This window comes from Lupinus angustifolius, chromosome LG05 (assembly GCF_001865875.1).
Source record: "Lupinus angustifolius cultivar Tanjil chromosome LG05, LupAngTanjil_v1.0, whole genome shotgun sequence".
NCBI classification, from domain to species: domain Eukaryota; kingdom Viridiplantae; phylum Streptophyta; class Magnoliopsida; order Fabales; family Fabaceae; genus Lupinus; species Lupinus angustifolius.
Window position 1 is genome coordinate 17,463,292 of NC_032013.1, and position 21,855 is coordinate 17,485,146.

The 21,855-nt window shown below is 31.3% G+C and overlaps 1 protein-coding gene across 1 annotated transcript in view; it reads right to left on the reverse strand.

Moving 5' to 3' along the window:
- LOC109347031 overlaps positions 5,628-21,855 on the reverse strand; it is a 19,966-nt gene continuing 3,738 nt past the window's right edge. The window contains exons 4-6 of the mRNA XM_019586764.1: positions 6,186-6,257; positions 5,799-5,963; positions 5,628-5,694 (exon numbers count right to left, since the gene is read on the reverse strand). Coding sequence (XP_019442309.1) covers positions 5,628-5,694; positions 5,799-5,963; positions 6,186-6,257 — 304 coding nt within the window. The remainder of the gene's footprint in view (positions 5,695-5,798; positions 5,964-6,185; positions 6,258-21,855) is intronic.

Genomic DNA, 21,855 nt, shown 5'->3' on the forward strand with positions numbered 1-21,855 from the left:
TCATTGTATGAAATATATGATATCCACCTTAATTATAAATTATAAATTTCTAACAATTTACCCTCCAACTTGATGAGGGCTATTGGAGAAGAAAACTACCATATTTTACACATTTTACACATTTAAGATATAGCTAGTTAGTTTACGCTACAAATAAGGCTTTTCATGCCTTGATAAATCAATGAGAAAAATTCACAATATTCATTTTATGTTTTCGCAACATTTTCACAATAGTAGTAGAGAACTTATCAATGGCTTTCATAAACAACATGCATTTACAGTATCCAAGATTCACCAAAGATTCGTCAAAGATTCATCAATTACCCCTAATTATCTCTTTTCTCTACTACTATTTTATTTTCTTTACTCATATGTCATTAAATACACAACATTAATAAAGTGTGTAATTTTTCCTCATTGAAGCAACATATTAGGATTAAGATTAAGATCTATTTTTTCTCTTCCATCCATTATGGTTGGTTTGGTTGGTTATGCTTCTATCAAGATAAATGGTTAAGTTTTGGATGAAGTTGTTTCTGCCTATGGTGGTTAAGCATAGTATTGCTTCACATTTTGTTCTCAAGACTGAGAGATCAAGATTCGCTCACTAGTAAGGTGAGGTATTAGAGTATATATTTTGTTCAACACAACCATTTCAAGCTTGGAATGCTTGATACATTCCAACTTGCGGGGATGTTAGAATAGGTGATATTTTGTAAGAGTTAATAAATTAATGTTGTAGTTAATTGATTAATCGTGTAAGATTAATCGATTAACACTATAGTTAATCGATTAACTAGATAGTTGTTTCAGTTTGTTAAGGTGAACTTTGTTACAATAATCGATTATCAACAGGGTTAATCGCTTATATGGTTAATAGTTTTTTTCTTTTGTGTCTTCTTCTCTTTTAGTATAAAAGGTCATTCTTACACCTTTGTAATTCAACCAATTCATTAATGAGAAATGTAGTTCTATTGAGTGAAAGCTTTGATTCTCATTTTCTTTTCTTTCTTCATTCTTTAAGCTCTCTTTCTTTCTCATAAATGCATTCTCTCATACTTCTTATTTCATCAAGAAAATTATGCATAACTCCTACCATTTTAAAAGCTTATGTGTTGAATGCTATGAACTTGTGCTACTATATCAACAAAAAAAACAATGACATAGCTTTGTAACTAAAATGCTTCATATTTGAAGTGCTATTTATTCTACTTATTAAGTGAAAACTTGTTTGTTATGATTGAGAATGTTTGGTTGTGTATTTATATGAATGCATATATACCCATGTCATACAACATACCATAAGTGCCATTGTTGCTGAATGTCTAGAGTTAGAGGATTCAAATGACACGATTTCTCCCATTTGTAAAGTTTCCTTGCATAATGTTTCCATATACATTATGGGACTAGTATATAGTGAGATCAAATAACCTATTTTAAACATTGGTAAAGATTTTATATGATACTAAATTTTCAATTAAATTATTCTATTTTAATTTATCACAAGCATTTGGACAGAGAGTGGCCCCATAAAATTTATGGTAGGTGATATATATATATTAACTAATCGTGTTAGGTATAAGTAGGGGAAAATAATAAGAAAAACAACATACAAATACATTAGAGAAAATTATATTGACATTCCATAAGTTTTAGTGAAATTATATAAATCATTCTTCTTCTTTTTTATATATACACAAATCACGCATAAGTTATGTACATGATTACACCGGCTACCCCTACAGGAGGGATAAGTGTCATATTTTAAGCAAAAAATGGTGATGGCTATAATTAAGTTAACCAAAACATGATATATTGTGATGTCAAGTCCAAATAGTATAAGAGTCAATGTATATTCATTATTTTTGGTTTGTTACAAACTCATCAAAAATTCTGAGAATGTGTTTAAATCACTCTTATATTGTAATGAACTCAAAATAATGATGGGGTATTAACTCTTATATTATTTGGAATTATCTCTATAAAATATCATATTTTGTTTAACTTAATTACGCTTCACTCTTTTTATGTTCTAGATATTACATTTAACTTTCCTGCATGAGTAGTTAGTATAATGTATGTATAATTAGAGGTGATTTATGTAAATGTAAAAAAGGAGAGACGATTTGTGTAATTTCACTAAAACTCAGGTTAACAATATAATTTACATCTATATATTAATGTATTATAGAAAATCAAATTATCTTGCTTTTTATTTTTTATCTCTTATTTCTATTTTATTCATCTCGAAAAAATCTTTTAAAAATCTTTTAAATAAATAACAATTTGGTTGTATACAAATAACTATTTTATTCACTGGCCTATTAGCTAAAAAGTATAATTTGGCGCCCGGCAAGAAAACAAAATGAAAGGAGTGTGAGTATGTGTTGAAATTGATCTACTTAAACAAGCACATCTTGTATTTTTGGATGCTCAAACTTGTTCTATGGAAAAGAGAAGCAACCATCAGAGCAAATTGAACTTGTCCTACAAAAATGTGTTATTTAATGTATTACTATTTGTGATTGGTTAGGAAAATATATTAAAGTTAAAAATTTAATAATTAAGTATTTTGCTAACCAATCATAAGCATTGATACAATTTTTGGGAGAGAATATGTTCATCCCAATTTTCACGTTTTCTTAGCCAATTGTATTTGTCCCAAATTCCAATAACTTCAAAACTTGTAACGGGCTGAAGAGTGTATAAACTTTTGGATATTGCTAACCATTAGTATTTAATTATTGAAAATAAAATATATATTCTCGTATCAGAAGATAATTTATTTTTTAAAATTCACTCATTGTTTGACATGTATCTTATTTTTTTATAATATATTTTAAAATGAAAACTTCTAAAAGAAAGAGAAATAAGACACATATCAAACAATAAATGAGTTTAAATAGATAAGTTATCTCCTTGTATAATAAAATACTTTATTCTCTTAATTATTTAGTTTGTGCAACATGTATCCAACTATTTTTTGGCACCGTGGAAGTCATAAAAAACTAAGAAGATATATTCATATCTAAGATTGTTGTTGAGCCAGTATGTGGAAGTTCCCAATAATGAAGACATGAGATCGATTATGTCAATCTTTGTCATAAAACCGACAAAAGAGTTAGCCTTACTTAGAATAAAACTAACCTAGATAACCCAATTTCGAGTAAGCAACTCTCCTATTTGTTTCACCACTTCGAAAATCTTATGAATTCTGATTGCTAGACCCTCACTAATAATTTGCACAATCTTCAAACAGTTTCTCTAGAACACAATAGAGGGGAAACCTCTCTCACAAGCCATGAGAAGACTTTGCTCCATTGTCATAAACTATGCTCCAATGAATTTGATTTAAAACAATAAAATCCAAAATTATTTTGAATTCCTTTCCTTATTTCAGCCTCTCAAATTCCTTGACTGTTCATATCAATCTAGTTTATTAATAGGATAAAACTCTATAAAAGTACCATAAATTTTATGGCTTTTGCAAGCACCTATTATGAACTATTTTTTCTTTTTATTTACCTTTAAACTTTAACTATTAGTAAAATAATCACTACATAAAGATAATGTTAAATTAATAGTAATGAAAAATTCTAATTCCTACAATTTTTTAACTTCCTGTGGTAGATCATTATTATTTTATTTTTTATATATAACAATATTACTGCATTATTCATTCATTTTTAACTATGAAGTTTATTTATCATTTTCGTCTCAGTCAGTTTATATTTCAATGGTGATTTTCTCTGGATATCAACGTTTGATAACTTGTATTGTTACATTGCTATTGTAGTGACTTTGATTGTAGTATTTTTTCTTGTTGTCTATGAGCAATTTAATAATATATTTATATACGGATCAATTTTACCAATTGACAAAGTTTAGAGGATAATTAAGAAGAAAAGTAATTTATAATAACTACTTGCAAAAGACATAAAATTTATCAGAGTTTTACACATTTTTCCTATATTAATAATGATTGATTTTTTTTATTTGTTTTGGCTTTGTGTTAATTTTATAAAACGGTCGCTATCACTACAAAAAATTATCTGATTAGCCACGGTTAAAACCGTCGCTATTGTACCATGTAACTGTGGTAAAATAAAGTAGCCACGGTTTCCTCTACCCTAGCAACTACTGGCGTTGCAAAAATTTTGCCACGGTCTTTTTATGTCATAGCCACGTCTTCACCAAGTGTGGTAACATTTATTTAACCACAGTTTCAACCGTGGCTAATGTAACTAAACCCGTGGCTAATGTTTACCATTAATTTAACTACATTATAACCGTGGCTAATTATTTATTCAGTTATTCACATATTTCTCTCCTCATCCTGTCTAGCAATCATTATATTCCATAAAATAATGATAAATTTATTAATGAAATTAAATATTTACAAGCTAAAATTGATTCTCAATTTACAAAAATATTCTTTCCTTTCACATTTCTTTCTATCATAAAAAGAAAGCAAGATAAATAAATAAGGAGGTCCATATAAACAGGAAGGAGTATTTTAGTACATAAAACGATGATAATTTATATAACAAATGAGTCCTTTCATAATTATGAGATATCCCAGCTATCCAATTCCAAACAAGAATTTGAACACATCACTTAAGGAATTAATCCCTTCTACACGCTTACTCCCAGCTTCAACAATCACAAGTCTTCTAACCTCTGTAAAAATTAATAAAATTGAATTAGCTTAAGGATCTAAGTTTTGTGATAAAACAACTAAGGGATTAAACCTTTATTGTCACAATATTACTCTGCATTTTTTATGATCATTTAGCGTATTTTGATGAAGATTTAACACTCACCTTCATAAATATGGCATCTCCTTTAGGCACACTTTGAAACATGTCTCCTACAACATTTTCCACTCCTACAACATTAGGTCGCTATAACTTTTGAAATGTAAAATGTTTAACCATGCATAACTAATAGTACAATATATTATACTAACTAAATGTTTAACCATGCATAGTTAATTAGTAATTGAAAACCATTAGCTTGATATTATACAAGAACCATATATACCTGTATCAATATTAGCTATGAATGTTTTTTCACCAAAACTTGCCTTTCTCCAAGCAAAGTTTGTGGGGATTCTTCCATACTTTTCAAGTCCAAGAAACTCCCATGACCTGGTAGTGTGTAATTTATGTTGTTTGCTTAAGAACACATAAACTACATTTGGGTTTTCTACACCAATATAATTGAAACACATATATATATATACATTGTCTTAATTTATGCTTCACCTGCTAGTTTCTTCTCTGATATAAGAAGAAAAACCATAAAATCAATAAGGATCATATTAAATATTAAAATGGAATGAAATCAAAATTTTCAAACAAAATTAGAAAGTACAATTTTAGGAGGATAATATATCATATGATACAGACAAACCTAAATACATCGGAGAACATAGAAGCATAGCAATGCACCAACTTTACCCAATTGTTTTGCATATTAATAATGGAAACTACATTGAAACCACATGAGTAATCTTTTGACTTTGTGACATGAGGAACCTTGATTTAATTTCCATGCCCTTATTTAGTTTTTGAAATTCCCGAAAATAATTACGATAAGAAGCTTACACATGTTCTAGAATCATACTAGAGTTTAAAAGATTTGAAAAGATTTAGTGGTATTTGACCAGAGAGTTTATTCTCCCCAAGGTGGCTGCATAAAATGGAGACAATCATAGATCATTCAATAAATTGAAATATATCTAGTCTCATTAGTGCATTAATGTGAACTGAAAACCGGAAATGAAATGGACATACAAGTGTTGGGCCTTAAGGAGCGGGTCAAGACCTAGTTGCCTTTGGCCATCAGAGATAGGAATACGTCCTTCAAGCTGGTTATCAGCACGATCTAGCCAATTAACATTGGATAGATTGCCAATGCTGTGTGGAATACTTCTATTGAACCGATTAGAATTCAGTGCTCTGCATGAAAAACAGTAAGGTGATAAGTGGTCAACAATTTACCATATATTAGCCCATAGAAGAAACATTTAACTTCTAGTTCTAAGATAAAGTTGAATAATTTTATGAAGTGAACGTGATATGAATGAACGATGTACGCCCAATAAAAGATGTTGCATATGAAGCATTGTGAGAATCCAATGTTGTTATAACATTTATAGTAGAAGAATAAGAAGTTCTTACAGAAAGGCTAGTTGCTTTAGAGATCCTATTGAGTCCTGAATAGGACCAAAGAAACCACAAGCAACAAATTCACTACAAAACATTAAGAAAAACAACATATCAAAAAGCACAATACATTTTATAAGGGTAAGAAAGGTAGCAATAGAGAAATTTTTAGGAATTCAGTCAAAGAGTTTCAGTTTATACTCAACATAATTAATACTAAGTAAACTTCCTTACAGAGATATTAGCTTTTTCAATTTCCCAATTCATTTTGGAATTGTTCCTGTCAAGCCTGTGTTGTAAGAGAGATCCTCGTATAAAAAAATCAGTTATTAATTTAGCTACAAATGACTATCACATCCACGACTAACCAAAAATGCCTTATTAAAATAAAATGTCTTTTTTGGGTGCTATTAGGCAACCTTCAAAAAGGTTGAACCCATAATCTCAAGGTCACACAAGGTACCTTAGTTTACATCGAGGCTCATCCTTTTCTATCAGGCAACCTTTACATGCCAAAAATTATGCCTCGGCAGTATCTAATCACATGTTCAGAAACATTTTAGTATATGAAAGTTTGCAGAAGAATTTTAGCTTAATAGTAATTTAACCACAACAAAAAATTTAGTTTAACTAACTATTAGAAATATAAATTTTACATTGTGTCTAGTTCAGATAATGACTGGATTGCTGAGGACAGCTGACCCACCAAATTTTAACTTGATAGTTTCATGAAAATAAAAAAAAATCATTTTAGATGATATTTTTTTTAAGAAATAGAATTAGTAAGTAATAAATAGTGTTTCATATCAATTTGAAGGGGCCTAAGAAACCAAGAAAGAACTAACAATTGGTAATTCTTGAACTGGTGCAATGAATTCCATCCCAATTACTGCCACAAGGATCTATACCCACCTAATTTGGTGGTTTGTTATCCAGATTTGTGTGAGAGATTGTAGCCCAGAAACTTGAATGGTACAATTTACATAAAAATTGTCAAAAAAGACTAAATTCTGAAACAAAACTACATAACTTCTCAGTATTGAGTATTCATTATACCTTTATGAAAGAAGTTGTTTTTGCTTTTAGTTTTAGACTATAAATTACTACTAAAACCTGATACATTAACTCAGGAAATTAGATTAACCAGCAATTGCTGAAAAGGAAATAAATTGAAATAATAAACCGAATACAGTATCTAGGAAAGGAAATAAATTGATATAATAAACCGGATACAGTAACTAGGAAATTAGATTTCATATCATAACCTTTAACATTGAGTTTAATTTACGAATATATTAAAATCAACCAAACTTGAGACACAAACTCATTCCAAAATTGGACTTGAGCACAAGGTTCATAGAGCAATGCAAAACCAAATAATAAGTTGGTCACACAAATAAAATAGCAATTGAGTCAGAGCACATTTAAGTAAACAGGTTAATTAAACACTTGCTTAATAAGTTTTGTTAACCTGGTTCAAGATATATGGTAAGGATGCTACTAAGGCTTTGTTATTCAAGTAGAAGTGTGGAACCATAGATACTTCTTTATTAGATAAGGCATAGTGACACAGACCTAAACATAGAAGCCCACAAATACCATGCTTATTATCTTAGACAATTCACAATGAAAAGGTTCAAGTGGCATAAAAGCACACACTAACTTTTACCAACGAGGAAAACCTGCATAGAATAAATGGCAATTGATGCCTTACTTTCTCATGGAGAGTGTTATAAAAACTTTCTCATGAAGAGTGTTATAAAGTAACTAATACACGTGAACGAATACCTTCACTACCTAATAGTCTAACAAACAACACTAGCATCAAAACATAACATAAATGGCACATTGCAATCATTTAAGTTGTTTCGCAATAGAAGAACGTTACCTGCAGCAATGCAATATATAAACAACAACCGACAATATACACAAACTGAGCAAGATGATTAATATCTCAAATATGATCTCATTATAAAAAATAGAGAGACACAACTTATGAGGATTGTTGCAGCTTCTCTTCTACAAGTTCAACGCAACTATGTACATAAACTTGAGAGGGTTCTATACAAGAAGACATATAAACAATTAAAAATCTATGTATAGTTATCATATCACATTCTTTTCACATGATGTTAATGTCATTTAGAATTATCCTGACATTCTTCATGCTAAATGGCAAATATATTACCAACAATTCCAAATTCAGAAGACATCCAATGTCGTTGAACCTTGTGTAAACCATAAATAAATAATGGACTTAAAAACTCACAAGTTAGGGATTTGTATATATTGTGGAAATCAATAGAAAACTAACAAATACAATTAGAGATTTACGATTAATGAATGTAGTAGATGAATCAAGAAACTAAGGATTTCTTACCAAAATTGGAGTGAATTGAACCTCAAAATAAGCTTCAATTTGAGTTGGTACTGACAACCACATTGAGCAAGAAGATGGTGAATGATGTGAAGAAAACATAGAGTGAGGCCGATTCAAATAAGGAGAGGATTTATAAATCCTGAGAAGAAGATAGCATTGAACGATGAAGGATCGTTATTGAACAACCAGATATAAGAACGTTGAGGCGGAGCTCACGATGATGGAAAAACTACACGGTGGCAAAGAGAAAAAGACGTTGATGGTGGAAGAAGCGTGTGAGAGAGCGAGCAGTGAAATGAGAGAGAGAGTGAGTAGAGATTTGAAAGAGAAAGAGAGTAGAAGAAGAAATGAGAGACGCGTTATTTATCTCAGTCTTTAACCCAATAACCCAAACCCGATATTCAATTAGAGTAAACCAACTAGTCCAGGTCCGGCTAATATAGTGTCAAATTAAAAGAATTTGAATGTTTTAGCTACGTTTTAGAGAGACGTGGTAAACCAAGTGTGGGCATTCTGCCTTATTTTGGTAGTGTATGTACACTTGGGCCATGCTTTGTATTTTGAGTGTAGAGTCATTTGAGATAAATGTTTTGGATTTTTGTGGTAAAATATAAATCATCAGGTTCGTCGTTTTAGTACTTTCTTATACACTATTAGTATAAAGATATATACACATTGGGTATATTATTTATTTATATTAATTTTTTGAATAGTTAGTGATAATTAAATAGGAATGGTGGATGATATAGTGATAATATATCAAACTCATACTTTCAGTACATACATTATTCTCAAAAGTATAAGGGGTTGATAGAAAAATATTTTAATGTTTTAAATTATATTTTGGTATATTTTTAATGTTTTTGTAACTAATATGTTACTATAATTATGATGAGATGGTCATGCTTTTTACAATGGTAGTCTTAGAATAATGAGAAGTATGGCTGTAAAAGTTGGTATTTTTGCACACTTAAGTGACTGAATAGAACACAAATATATGGTTAGGTTTTCCTCAATTAACTGTAAATTTGATTGCACCAATCAAACCGAACCACTCATTAATTGTTTGTTTCGGTTCAGTTCCACGGTTTTCCCGTCTTTACTTTAAAAAAACATACATCAATTGAGAGTTCAAATGTATTATAAGATGCATTTTTTCTCCATAAAAAGTAACTTATAATTGCTTATTAGTAACTATTGCGAAAATATTGTAGAAGCGTAAAATGAAATTGGTGGATATTTCTCATTGATTTATCAATGCATAAAAAGCCTTATTTATAGTGTAAACTAACTAGCTACTGAGTAGCTAACAAACGAATAAACACATGTTGAAAATGTGTAAAATGTGTAAAGTGTGTAAAATATGTAAAAGGTGTCACGGTAGATTTGTTCTCCAATAGCCCATCAAGCTAGATGGTAAATGACAATGACTCCAGCTTCATAATTGAATTTGATATCGTGACAATGTAATGGATCAAAATCTCGATCCTAACGTGATTGGATTTTCTCAATCATTTGGTTGTGTTGTTGATCTTGATGTTGTTGTTGTTGATTTTGTTGTCGATCTTGTTGATCTTGTTGTTGTTGTTGATCTTGTTGTTTGTTGTTGATCTTGTTGATCTTGTTGTTGTTGTTGTTGATCTTGTTGTTGTTGTTGATCTTGTTGTTATTGTTGTTGATCTTGTAGATCTTGTTGTTGATGTTGATCTTGTTGTTGTTGTTGATCTTGGTAATGTTTGCACTTCTTCTTTTTGTTTTCATATTCTTCTACATTGTTTGGTGAGTTCAAGAGAGTAGTCAAGAATCCTTCTTGGTTCATAACATTGGAATTACCGTAAGGAATGCCACCACTTTCTAGAAGGAGGACACAAAATGAGTAAGAAAGTGTAGATGCTAATGGGCACCCTGCAGTTCCACCACCAACAATGATGTAGTCATAGTAATCATCTAATAGTAATGAACTTGCATTTGATACCAACTTGGCCTCATTAGATAAATTCTTCAAATCACCAGAATTCTCTATCTTTGCATCTTCCTCGTGACATTGCAATCGTGACTTTTCTTCTTCTTAGAAGTGCAGTTGTTGTCCTCCTTCTCATTATCATCCACAACATTTGTTGGATCATGTTAGAGAAAGATAATAATATTTTAGAGAATGTGCATCTGTAACCAAAGCCTTCAGGATGAAGGCTTTGATACCATATTGCAAAAGCGTAAAATGAAATTTGTGGATATTTCTCATTGATTTATCAAGGCATGAAAAACCTTATTTATAGTGTAAACTAACTAGATACAAACTAATAAACACATGTTGAAAATGTGTAAAATATGTAAATGTGTAAATGTGTAAAGTGTGTAAAATGTGTCATTGTAGCTTTGTTCTCCAATAGTAACATATATAGCAATTATGTAATATAGGACGAAAAAATGAATGACCACATATATAATCCACGATTAGTAATATATATATATATATATATATATATATATATTAGTAATGAGTTAATGATTTAGATATATATCTATTAGCCATCAATTCTTTAGATATCTAATGATTTAGATCTAGTCACTAATTCAAATCATTGGATTTCCCTAGAATTGATGGTTAAGATAAGGATTACTCTTGGAGTAAGTAGATCTCTCCCCATTAGTAATATATTTAACGATATAATTCACGATTAGTAACCTACATAACAATTTAGTAACATATATATCAATTAGTAACATATATATCAATTAGGAACATATATAACAATGCATGTATAACATTTTATGATATATATTATTTTCAAACACATAACAATTTAGTAAGTAGTAACGTATATAACACTAACATAATAATAATTTAGTATACATAATAACATATATAACATTAGGGATACTGCCATGTGGTGGTGAGAGTGTGCAAATAGCACCGGCTGATTTTATTTTAAATTATATATTTTAAGAGAAAAATGTATATATTAATAGTTTCAGAGTTTTATACACTGTCAGTATACCATATGTCATTTATTTTTAATCATCATTGATTCTTTGAAAAAAGTAATTCAAATGAATGGTGGATGATGCATTGTGTATAAATTTTTACACTAATAGTGCATAAATATTACAATCTATTTTGTAATCCTTAATATTATACATTATTACTCATATGATTTTTCTTTTAAAATTATATATTACCTACATACAAGAAATTTACTCATAAAAAAGGTCAGCATAAATTACTAGTTAAAATTTTGAATAACACACATTTGAGAGTTTCTATTTCATACACAAACCAAATATTGTCTTCATACAGTGTTTTATTTCTTAGCTAGTTGATTTTTTTATATAGTCATTTAGCATTTTCCATTTTATTGTTTCTATTTTGCATTTCGTTTTTTCTATTATCTTATCGCTGTTTCCATTTCATTGTTTCAATTTTATAGTTTCTATTTGTTGCATTCGAATAAAGTTATTTGCCTTTATTATTTATTTGTTTCCCTAAATTTTCATTTTATTGTTTGGATATATATTTAACACTATTTTCATTTTAGTGTTTCTATTCATTGTCTTCAAACTATGTTTTGTTCCTTTTATTCTTTGTTTCCTTCATTGTATCTATTATGTTTCATTGTTTTAATTCACTTTTTGAATCTTTGTAATTTGTAATTTCATTAATTCTATTATGCTTTGTTTCTATTATATTTTCTTTTTTTCTTAATTTTTTTAGATGTTGCCATAATAACTGTATAAAGATAGTTTTTAGCTTTAAAGATTACGAAAATAGGTTGCATAATTGAATGCAATATAGATGGATGAATGTCTCCTTATTGACTTCTATTAAGCGATAAGTGTTTAACAACTCTGATATTAATTTATATGGAGTGTGTAATTTATTTGAATAGTTATATTTAATTTTTTGTGATTTTAATATTAATGTTTTCATATTTTTATATATATTTTATTTTAGAGAATTAGAATATTTTTTGTATTGAATGTATTTTATGTTATAATTTTTTATATTTATGATAATGTCCAATTTAAAATGGGATAGAAGGTTATTGTGTTAATGGTGGTTACCTATGATTATATGGTTTCTTTAAAAATAAAAAAATGTTAAGAGCAAAATAGAAAATTGGAAATTATTCCATAATGGTAGTTAAAACATGTTTTGTCTTTATAATAACTAGCGTGTCGACAGGCACTTCGTGTCTGCCGATCCGCATTCTTATTTCCTAATGTTAAATATTTAAGAGAATCGTATTATATTTTTTGTGATGAAAGAAATATGAAAATAAATTGTAATTCTTTTAAAAAACTACATTGATAATATGATATTTTTAGGTATGTAACTCTATGTAACTCCTTTTAATATTTTTTATTATGTATAAAACCATTGTAATAATAGTTAATTAGAAGGGTAAAATAGGCAATAAGAAATTACACCTTATTAGGTAGTTATAAGATGTTTTGCCTTTATATATAGTATAGATAATATTAGCGTGTCGATCGACATTTCGTGCCTATCAACCCGCATTTTTATTTTTTCTGATATGTATAATTTTGTGTTACATAGAAACTCAATAGAGATTAAAGATGTAAGAAGATTAATCAAATATAGAATTGAAGAAAAAAATATAAAAATAAGAAAATGTGTAGAAGAATAATGATGTATTGTGAAAAATAATAAAAGTAATATTTGAAAGTTTATGATTGTTATTAATTGAGGAAATACAAAAAGGTAATTTTGGAATGTGAAAAATTATGTCATCGTAATTATTTGTAGTTTTGGTTTTATATATAGTATAGATAGAAGTGTAGAAATATATATGATATTTATTATTTTAATTTTTAATATATGTTACACATCCTACTCTCGGATCTTTTTTTAAGCAAAAGGTGCAACTACACCCCGAAATATATTTAAAAATGGACCATGTTACAAGAGAAAGTTAATGATAAACAAATCTATAGCTAGGAAGACCAATCATATTTGTAAAACATTCATTCGAAATAAAGTGCGGAATAACAGACTAAGAAGATTTGTTTTGGTAATGATCTCATAATTAGCCAATTTATCCGCACACGAATTTTCTTCCCTGTAAATGTGAGAAACAATATAGTCCATGGATTCCATAGTTGCTTTTAAAATATACCATTTGTTAAGTAACTTTCAAGGAGGATTGTGTTTGCCCTTGAAGATGTCAACCACCAAAGAAGGGATACACATCTATTGTCCCACTCCTTTGTGTCACTTCATGTGTCACGAGTTATGATTGACCAAAAAAATATTTAATAATTGCAATTTTCATTGTAATTGTGATAGTATATGGAGTGGTATAAAAAGTGGGACAACGGATGTGTTCCCCTAAAGTAGAGTCACTTTCAAGCCAAACCGAATTCCAACCCTTAGAATTTGCAAACGGAATTGTTGTGATTGTTGCATTAAGCTCAGCAAAAAAGTGCATCTTCATTACCAAAGAACTCAGCAAGACACTCACTATTGAAGTCTCTGAATATAGCACCCCCTAGTAGGCCCAGGGGAACCTCTAGTAGCCCATCAGGGTTAATTTTGATCCTATCCCATGGAGGAGGGTACCAAACCACTTCAATTTATAGGGGGAGCTTTAGGATAGTTGATGGAGACATTGAAAGCTTTAAGAATACAAAGCTCCTACATATAAGGTTTTGTAGTAGCTTCAGATATGTTGCCTGATAAAGAAGTGGTCATTTTAATTCCACACAATTGGTAATACTACATAACATTTTAAATCTACTCGTGTATTAGAATCGTTATTGTATAACACTACAATTCACATAAAATTGGTAATTTTAGCCACACAATTGGTTGAAAAAATCAAATAACAAAACATTATCTCGTATTATTTATTTCTTTAATATGCGATTTAGTTCAGTTCTAATGATTCCTATATTTCTAAAACCATGAACCAAACATGAATGCTTCCTTAAAAAATAACCAAACCGAACCGTGAAACTAAACTGAACCACATTTTATGGTTTGGTTCCATCAATTTCACGATTTAAACCAGAATCGCTTATGTCTTGAATGAGAAGCCAAAGTTTGATTATATTTTTGTTCTAGGCTTTGTTTGGGAGTTAGGAGGGAAAGGAAAGGAGAGAGATCAAATCATTAGGAAGGGAGAGGAAGGGAAGGTAAAAGGAAGGAAATTATTTATGTTGTTTGGGAGTAGGAAATTTATATGAAAGAGTGTAAACTAATGATAACGTAAGGATATTTTTTATTTTTTCTTTAAAAATGTAATTAACAATGAGAAATGGACAACAATGTATAACTATATAATATTACTAAAAATATTTAGCTATTTTGACATTTTATCTCAAAAACCTCAAATTGGGGAACTCTAAAAATAGACACATAAAGGGTTTTGGAGGGTTTGAGAAATCCTCCAAAACCTTCCAATCTCCTTCATCTAACTCCCAAACAAGGGGAAGGCTTATCAAAGTCATACATTTCCTTCTCTTCCAAAACCTCACTCCCAAACAAGGCATTATAGTCCTTTAAGAATTTATTCGGAATTAGGTTCATGTAAAAACAAAATATGATTTTGATGATGCAGAAAATTATTCTATTTTACCAATTTTTTGTTGGACCAAATTTATATTTGAATATGAAGTTTATATTAAATTTATAATAGTGTACATTGGGTATACTTCCCATGTACACGTGCAACTTTTAGTGGAATGTAAAAAGGAAAATTAAATAAAGAATAATGTTCAACTGGTGCAAATAAAAACAACAATAGAATCCAAAGCTTAATGGTCCATAATCATATAGATTAGGAAAAAATTTAAGTTTACCCATTTAGTCCCTCAAAATTGAAATATTGAAAAATAATCTTTAAAATAATTAAATGTGAGTCAAATTAGTCATTTTTAACATATTTTATAACACCTAAAAAAATACTATTTTAACTTATATTTATATTATTAAATATAAATTTGTATTTTTCAGGGATGAAATGATATAACCTGAACATTTCTATCATAGAAAAATATTCAGGCGTATATACACAAAAGGTAGACTGTGTCTCATTCATTAATAACATAGATGATGTAAGCCCTTTGGGATCTAACATCATTGAAGACCCTTTACATGGATTGGGAGGACCTATGACTCGAGCAAGGACCAAAAAGGCCCAAGAAGCACTTCGACAAATCATATTTTCCATCATGGAGACAAGTGCAAATGAGGCCAAGCAAGATGAGAGGGCTTTAAATTGCACAAGCCTAATCGATGAGCTCAAAGAAGGCCACGATTTAAATGAGGAACCACCTTGATCTTTTTAGTTCTTACATTAGTAATTAGGATCCTAAATAAGTGGGAAGTTGTCTTAACTCACGCTAGCTTAGGAATCTTAATTATCATGTCTTAAATTGATTTCATTTAGATGCATTTGTTTAATTAAAGTTAATGATTTCTTTTAGGGAGTGAACGACTAAGCATTAGAGATAGCACGAAGGAGCAAGGAGATAGAGCAATGAAAAATCAAGGAATCTAATCTACCTATGAGTCTACACGGCTAGAAAGTAGGAGATGAAGATAAGAGCTCAAAATCACACGGCTACAATATAGGAGACTTGATCCACACGACTAACAAAAAGCATCATTTGGCAAGAGATCAACCTCATCTTCCAACATTCAAGCTCATTAATTCAAGATCTAACAATCTATGGGAATTCTGCCAAGCAAGGAGAGAATCAAGCCAACCGAATACACCATTAGAAAATTAGATTAGATTAGGTTATTATCTTTTCAATCTTTTTGTTTAGGGTGATTCAGCCCAAGTAATTTCTCTATTTATGAACTGTGCATACCAATGAATGAAAGTGCAAAGTGTCAAGGATTGCACTAGCAATGTGTTGCCTATGTTTTGATGAAGACAAGGAGTGAGTAAAAGCTTGAAGATGACTCAACAATCAACATGCCTAGAACTCAATGGTCATATCTAGACTAGGTTATATCAATAGAGTTATATTTCTAAGTAGTATGGGATGTGTGCCTTAGTTAGTGAGTCTGGGTAAGGTAAACCTAGTGGGTTAGGTAAACCTAGATGCAAGTCTCACAAGCCATTAATATTGATATATCATATTCATGGGGCATATCATCTAGTTTACTATATGTTCTTGCATTAATCATACATGTTATATGTGCATATTAGGCATAACATAATTGCTAAAACATGTATAGGAGTCAAGCATAACATATACGTAGTTTATCATTTAATCACGTATTGAAATATGTTGATTAATCGATTAATGTGGAGTCTTAATCGATTAACGTGTCTGTTTTCTGTTTTAACTGTTTTCTGTTTTAACTACGTAACTAAAAAACGGTTTGTACAGCCAAATCTGTTTTGTATAAATTCTGTTAAACTTGCAGAAACGAGTAACAATTACATATCATTTTGTTTAATTCGTGATTTACTATATTGTATAGGCAGAAGAGAGATGCATGTGTGAGAAAGAGAGATTAACATGCTTAGTTCATATTGTTCATGATGTATTGCGTGTAGTTTTCATGTGCTTAATCTCAATCATTCTTTCTTTCATGTTCGTGCATTCTGATTAGAGATTTTAGAGAAATATTATGTGTTATATGTTTTGTATTAACTCGCATACATTCATGATGGCTTATGTTACTTGAGTGTGGGTTAATCTTTGATTTTTCATTGTTGTAATTTGAGCATATTAGTGCCTAGTAAAACTTTGTTTTTGTATATTGTTTTGTACTTTGGGTTTTGTCTCTTGGTGTCTTACCACCATCGAGATTTAGTGAATCTTCACCAAGACTTGGAGGTCTTGAATTTAGAGCGAGAATCTTGGTTGGGGCTGGATCGTGAGAAAGGTTTTCTTGGGTGATAGGGATAGTCAAACCAAGGTTAGAGGTTCTTGAAATTCAAGAAAGAAGCGTCTAGAGTCTTGTAATTGAATTGGTGTATGCAACAATAAAAGGTTTTCAATATACTGAAGAGAAATCTCCCAAGATCAGAAGGGGAGGCCTGAATGTAGTTTGCAAGTGGACCCGCAAATGAACCAGGATAAAAATCCATTTGTGCAAGCTATTCTCTCTCAATCTCTTTTATTATTCAAGATGTTTTCATTCGTGTATTAAGCTGATATTTTGCATACTGCTACTTTGCCATATCCTTGTTAATTGTGCATAAAAATATATGTTATATCTCTGCTTGTTTGTTGGTAAATAATTGTGCAAGAAGCTAATCTGCAATTCTATTTCTGATACGTGTTAATCGATTAAGTCCACTGGTTAATCGATTACCTGAGCAGTTTTCCAGAACCGGGTTTTGGTGCGAGAAGCGGTAATTGATAACCGCTACACCTATTCAACCCCCCCTTTCTAGGTGGGTCTAGACCACTGATACCTAATAAGTGGTATCAGAGCTAGTACGACGTGCTAGCTCAACCGTATCCGCATGATCCTAAGGGAATTAAATGGGTTCCACCAACCCCTTTGGCAGTGATGGCGCATCCATTAACCGCCCTCCCGTATTCAGTGGCGAGGGATACGCCTACAGGAAAGTTCGGATGAAGATTTTTATTGAGGCCATTGATTCGGATATTTGGGAATTCGTAATCAACCGGCCATTCATCCCACTTCACTTAGTGGATGAAGAACCGAAAGAAAAACCTAAAAGCTTGTGGACCGATAAGGAGCGCAAAAAGGTTCAGTACAACCTACGCGCTAAGAACATAATTACATCGACCCTATCATATGACGAATTCTTTTGGGTATCTCAGTGTCAAAGTGCCAAGGAGATGTGAGACATTCTACAAGTGACTCACGAGGGCACTAGCGAGGTCAAGCGCGCTAGGCTGAATGCGCTGACATAAGAATACAAATTATTTCGTATGTTACCAAGTGAATCTATTAGCAATATGCATAAACGATTCACTTATATTGTAAATCATCTTGTTGTCCTCGATAATTTTTTTACCATAGGAGAACTTAATAACAAAGTTTTATGTTGTCTTGACAAGAGATGGCAACCTAAGGTAACTGCAATCATGGAATCTAAGGACCTTGATTCCATGCCTTTGGCAACATTGTTTGGAAAGCTTCAAGAGCATGATAAAAAAATATTAACTCTACAAAAAGAATTGGATGAGCTGAAATTAGAAAATGAAACTTTAGATCTAATTTTTTCTTGTAATTCATGTGACTGCTCTAACGATAAATTATGTCAAACAACTGTCTGTGAGTCTTGCGAGGACTTGAAAAATGAGAATTTTAAACTAAATGAAAAACTCGCAAAACTTACAGAGAGTCAAAACGAATTAGATACTTTGCTAAGTAAAACAATAAATGTTAGTGACCATACTGGATTAGGGTATATCCCCCCCATTACGTAGAAATAGACCATATAGGAAATCTGTAACTCGTACTAATAAAAGGTCTTATAATAAAAATAGAGTTCCTACCTGTTTCTATTTTGGTACATATGGCCACACCTCTTACTCCTGTTACATCAGGAAATATGGGATACCGAGAGGTGTTTACGCTTGGGTGAAAAAGGGAGATAACTCCCCGGTTACTAACAAAAAAGGACCCAATATAAATTGGGTACCTGAAACCAGCAAGTAATTTATTTTGCAGGTATGTCTACCTACACATTGGTATCTTGACAGTGGGTGTTCGAGACATATGACAAGAGATAGGTCAAGATTCTTAGACCTATCATTGAAGGAAAAAGGTTTCGTCACATATGGAGACAACAAGAAAGGGAAGATCCTAGGCACCGGAAAAATTGGCAACTCAACTCATGTTGTAATCGAAAATGTTCTATACGTCGAAGGTCTGGAACATAATCTTCTAAGTATCATTCAAGTCTGTGACAAAGGTAATCGTGTGTCATTTGATTCTGAATGTTGTATAATCCGTGACGTTTTATCTAATAATGTAAAATTTGTCGGCTATCGTGTTAATAACATATATATGGTTGACCTGGAGGATATCACTTCTCTTTTATCAAAATGTTTTATTTGAAAAGAAGATGACATCTGGCTTTCGCATAGGCAGGTCGCTCACATTCATGTGAAACATCTAGAAAAATTATCTAAACATAATTTGGTTATTGGTCTGCCAAAACTTGATTATAAAACTCAGGATTCTTGTGACATGTGTCAAAAATGTAAACAAGTTAAGAATTCTTTTGGTAAAAATATTGTGGTATCCACTACTAGACCTTTGGAGCTTCTCCATATGGACTTGTTTGGACAATCGCAGATCATGAGTTTTGGAGGAAGTTTTTATGCTTTGGTAATTGTTGACGATTTTTCTAGATTCACATGGATCCTATTTTTGGCGTCTAAGAGTGATGCATATAAATCTTTTAAATGTCTAGCCAAACAAGTTCAAAACCAGTTTAACCTTAAAATTGTTTACATACGATCAGACCATGACGGAGAATTTGAAAATCATAAGTTTAATAAATTTTGTAATAAGCATAGCATCATGCATCAGTTCTCGGCTCCCCATACCCCTCAATAAAATGGAATTGTTGAGAAAAAATCGAGTGCTATAGGAGCTCGCAAGAACCATGCTAAACGAGAGCAAGGTTCTCAAATATTTCTGAGCTGATGCAGTACACACTTCCTATTATGTGATGAATCGTATACTTCTTAGACCTACTTTTTTCAAAAACTCCATATGAGATTTTAAAAGATCGAAAACCGAATATTGCTCATCTTCATGCATCGGGTGCAAATGTTTTATTTTGAATAATGGAAAAATATTTTTGGGAAAATTTTGAATAATGGAAAAAGAGCTTTGGGAAAATTTGACTCGAAGGCTGATGATGGCATATTCCTAGGGTATTCATTACATTGTAAGGCTTTCTGTGTGTTTAATAAGTATTCCATGCAAGTATAAGAATATGTACATGTTCACTTTGACGAATCTTCTCCAAAAGAGAAGAGAAAGGTATTTCCTGATGATGTTTCAGGTGCGCTAGAAGAAGCATATTCAAGGGACATGAACAAAGAAGAAGAAGTAGAACAAATAGTTCAAGATGAGCATCAAGACATGTTAATTGCATGGAAGACCAAAAAGGATCATCCGCTAGACAAGGTGATAGGTAACATATCTACGGGGGTGGTAACCCGTAGTTCTTTATGCAATTTCTGTAATTTCATTGAATTTGTGTCTCAAATTGAGCCAAAGACCATCGATGAAGCCATCGAGGATGTACACTGGGGCATAGCTATGAAAGAGGAGCTAAACTAGTTTGAGCGTAATAATGTGTGGGACTTGGTCCCTAAACCAAAAGAACATCCAGTGATTGGTACGAGATGGGTCTTTCGTAACAAGCTAGATGAATCTGGATTGATCCTTAGAAATAAGGCTCGCTTAGTGGCCAAAGGCTACAACTAGGAGGAGGGCATCGATTATGATGAGACCTACGCTCCTGTAGCCAGACTTAAGGCCGTTAGGATGTTATTATCCTTCGCATCTATCATGAATTTTAAGCTCTTCCAAATGGATGTTAAAAGTGCATTTTTAAATGGCTATATTCAAGAGGAGGTATATGAAGACCAACCACCAGGGTTTGAAAACTTCAAATACCCGAACCATGTATATAAACTCAAGAAGGCCCTTTATGACCTGAAACAGGCTCCTAGAGCCTGGTACGATAGATTGAGTTTATGATAGAACTGGTATCAAATCAGAATATAGAAACAGAAAATAGAAGAAGAATAGATACAAGATCAATGTGAACTTGATCAGTAAATTGTATTATTGCTAAAAATGTGTGTACAATGATGAAGAACTCCTTCCACAAGAGAGTAACTTCCCTAACTGATTTCCTAAATCAGTTCCCAATTACAACTTCTCCAAAAACTACTCTTACAAGCTTTCCCTCCTCTATTTATACAACTAATACACTAATCTAACTAACTAGTAAGGGTATTCTAGGAATTCCCTCTTTATTTAATTCAAACAACTCCTAACAACAAACCTCTTTTCTACTACCCTATGCCTACCCTATCAATACCCCCTCCTAAAAGAACCACCTTGTCCTCACGGGGAAAGAGAATTTTGTACCCAGATTGGTTATCTAATAGATGAAATAAATCATCTAAGTAGGCATCTCCTGGAGGGTCACTAAATCTGTTCAGCTCATTGCCTTCCACATGATGTGGTAACTTCATTGTCTTGACAAAACCATTATCTTGACCTCTTGGTCCAAAATCAAATGATTTATTACCAATATTGATAGAAGTGTGTCTTCCTCCAAGCTTATTAGCCACCACCCCTAGTTGTGG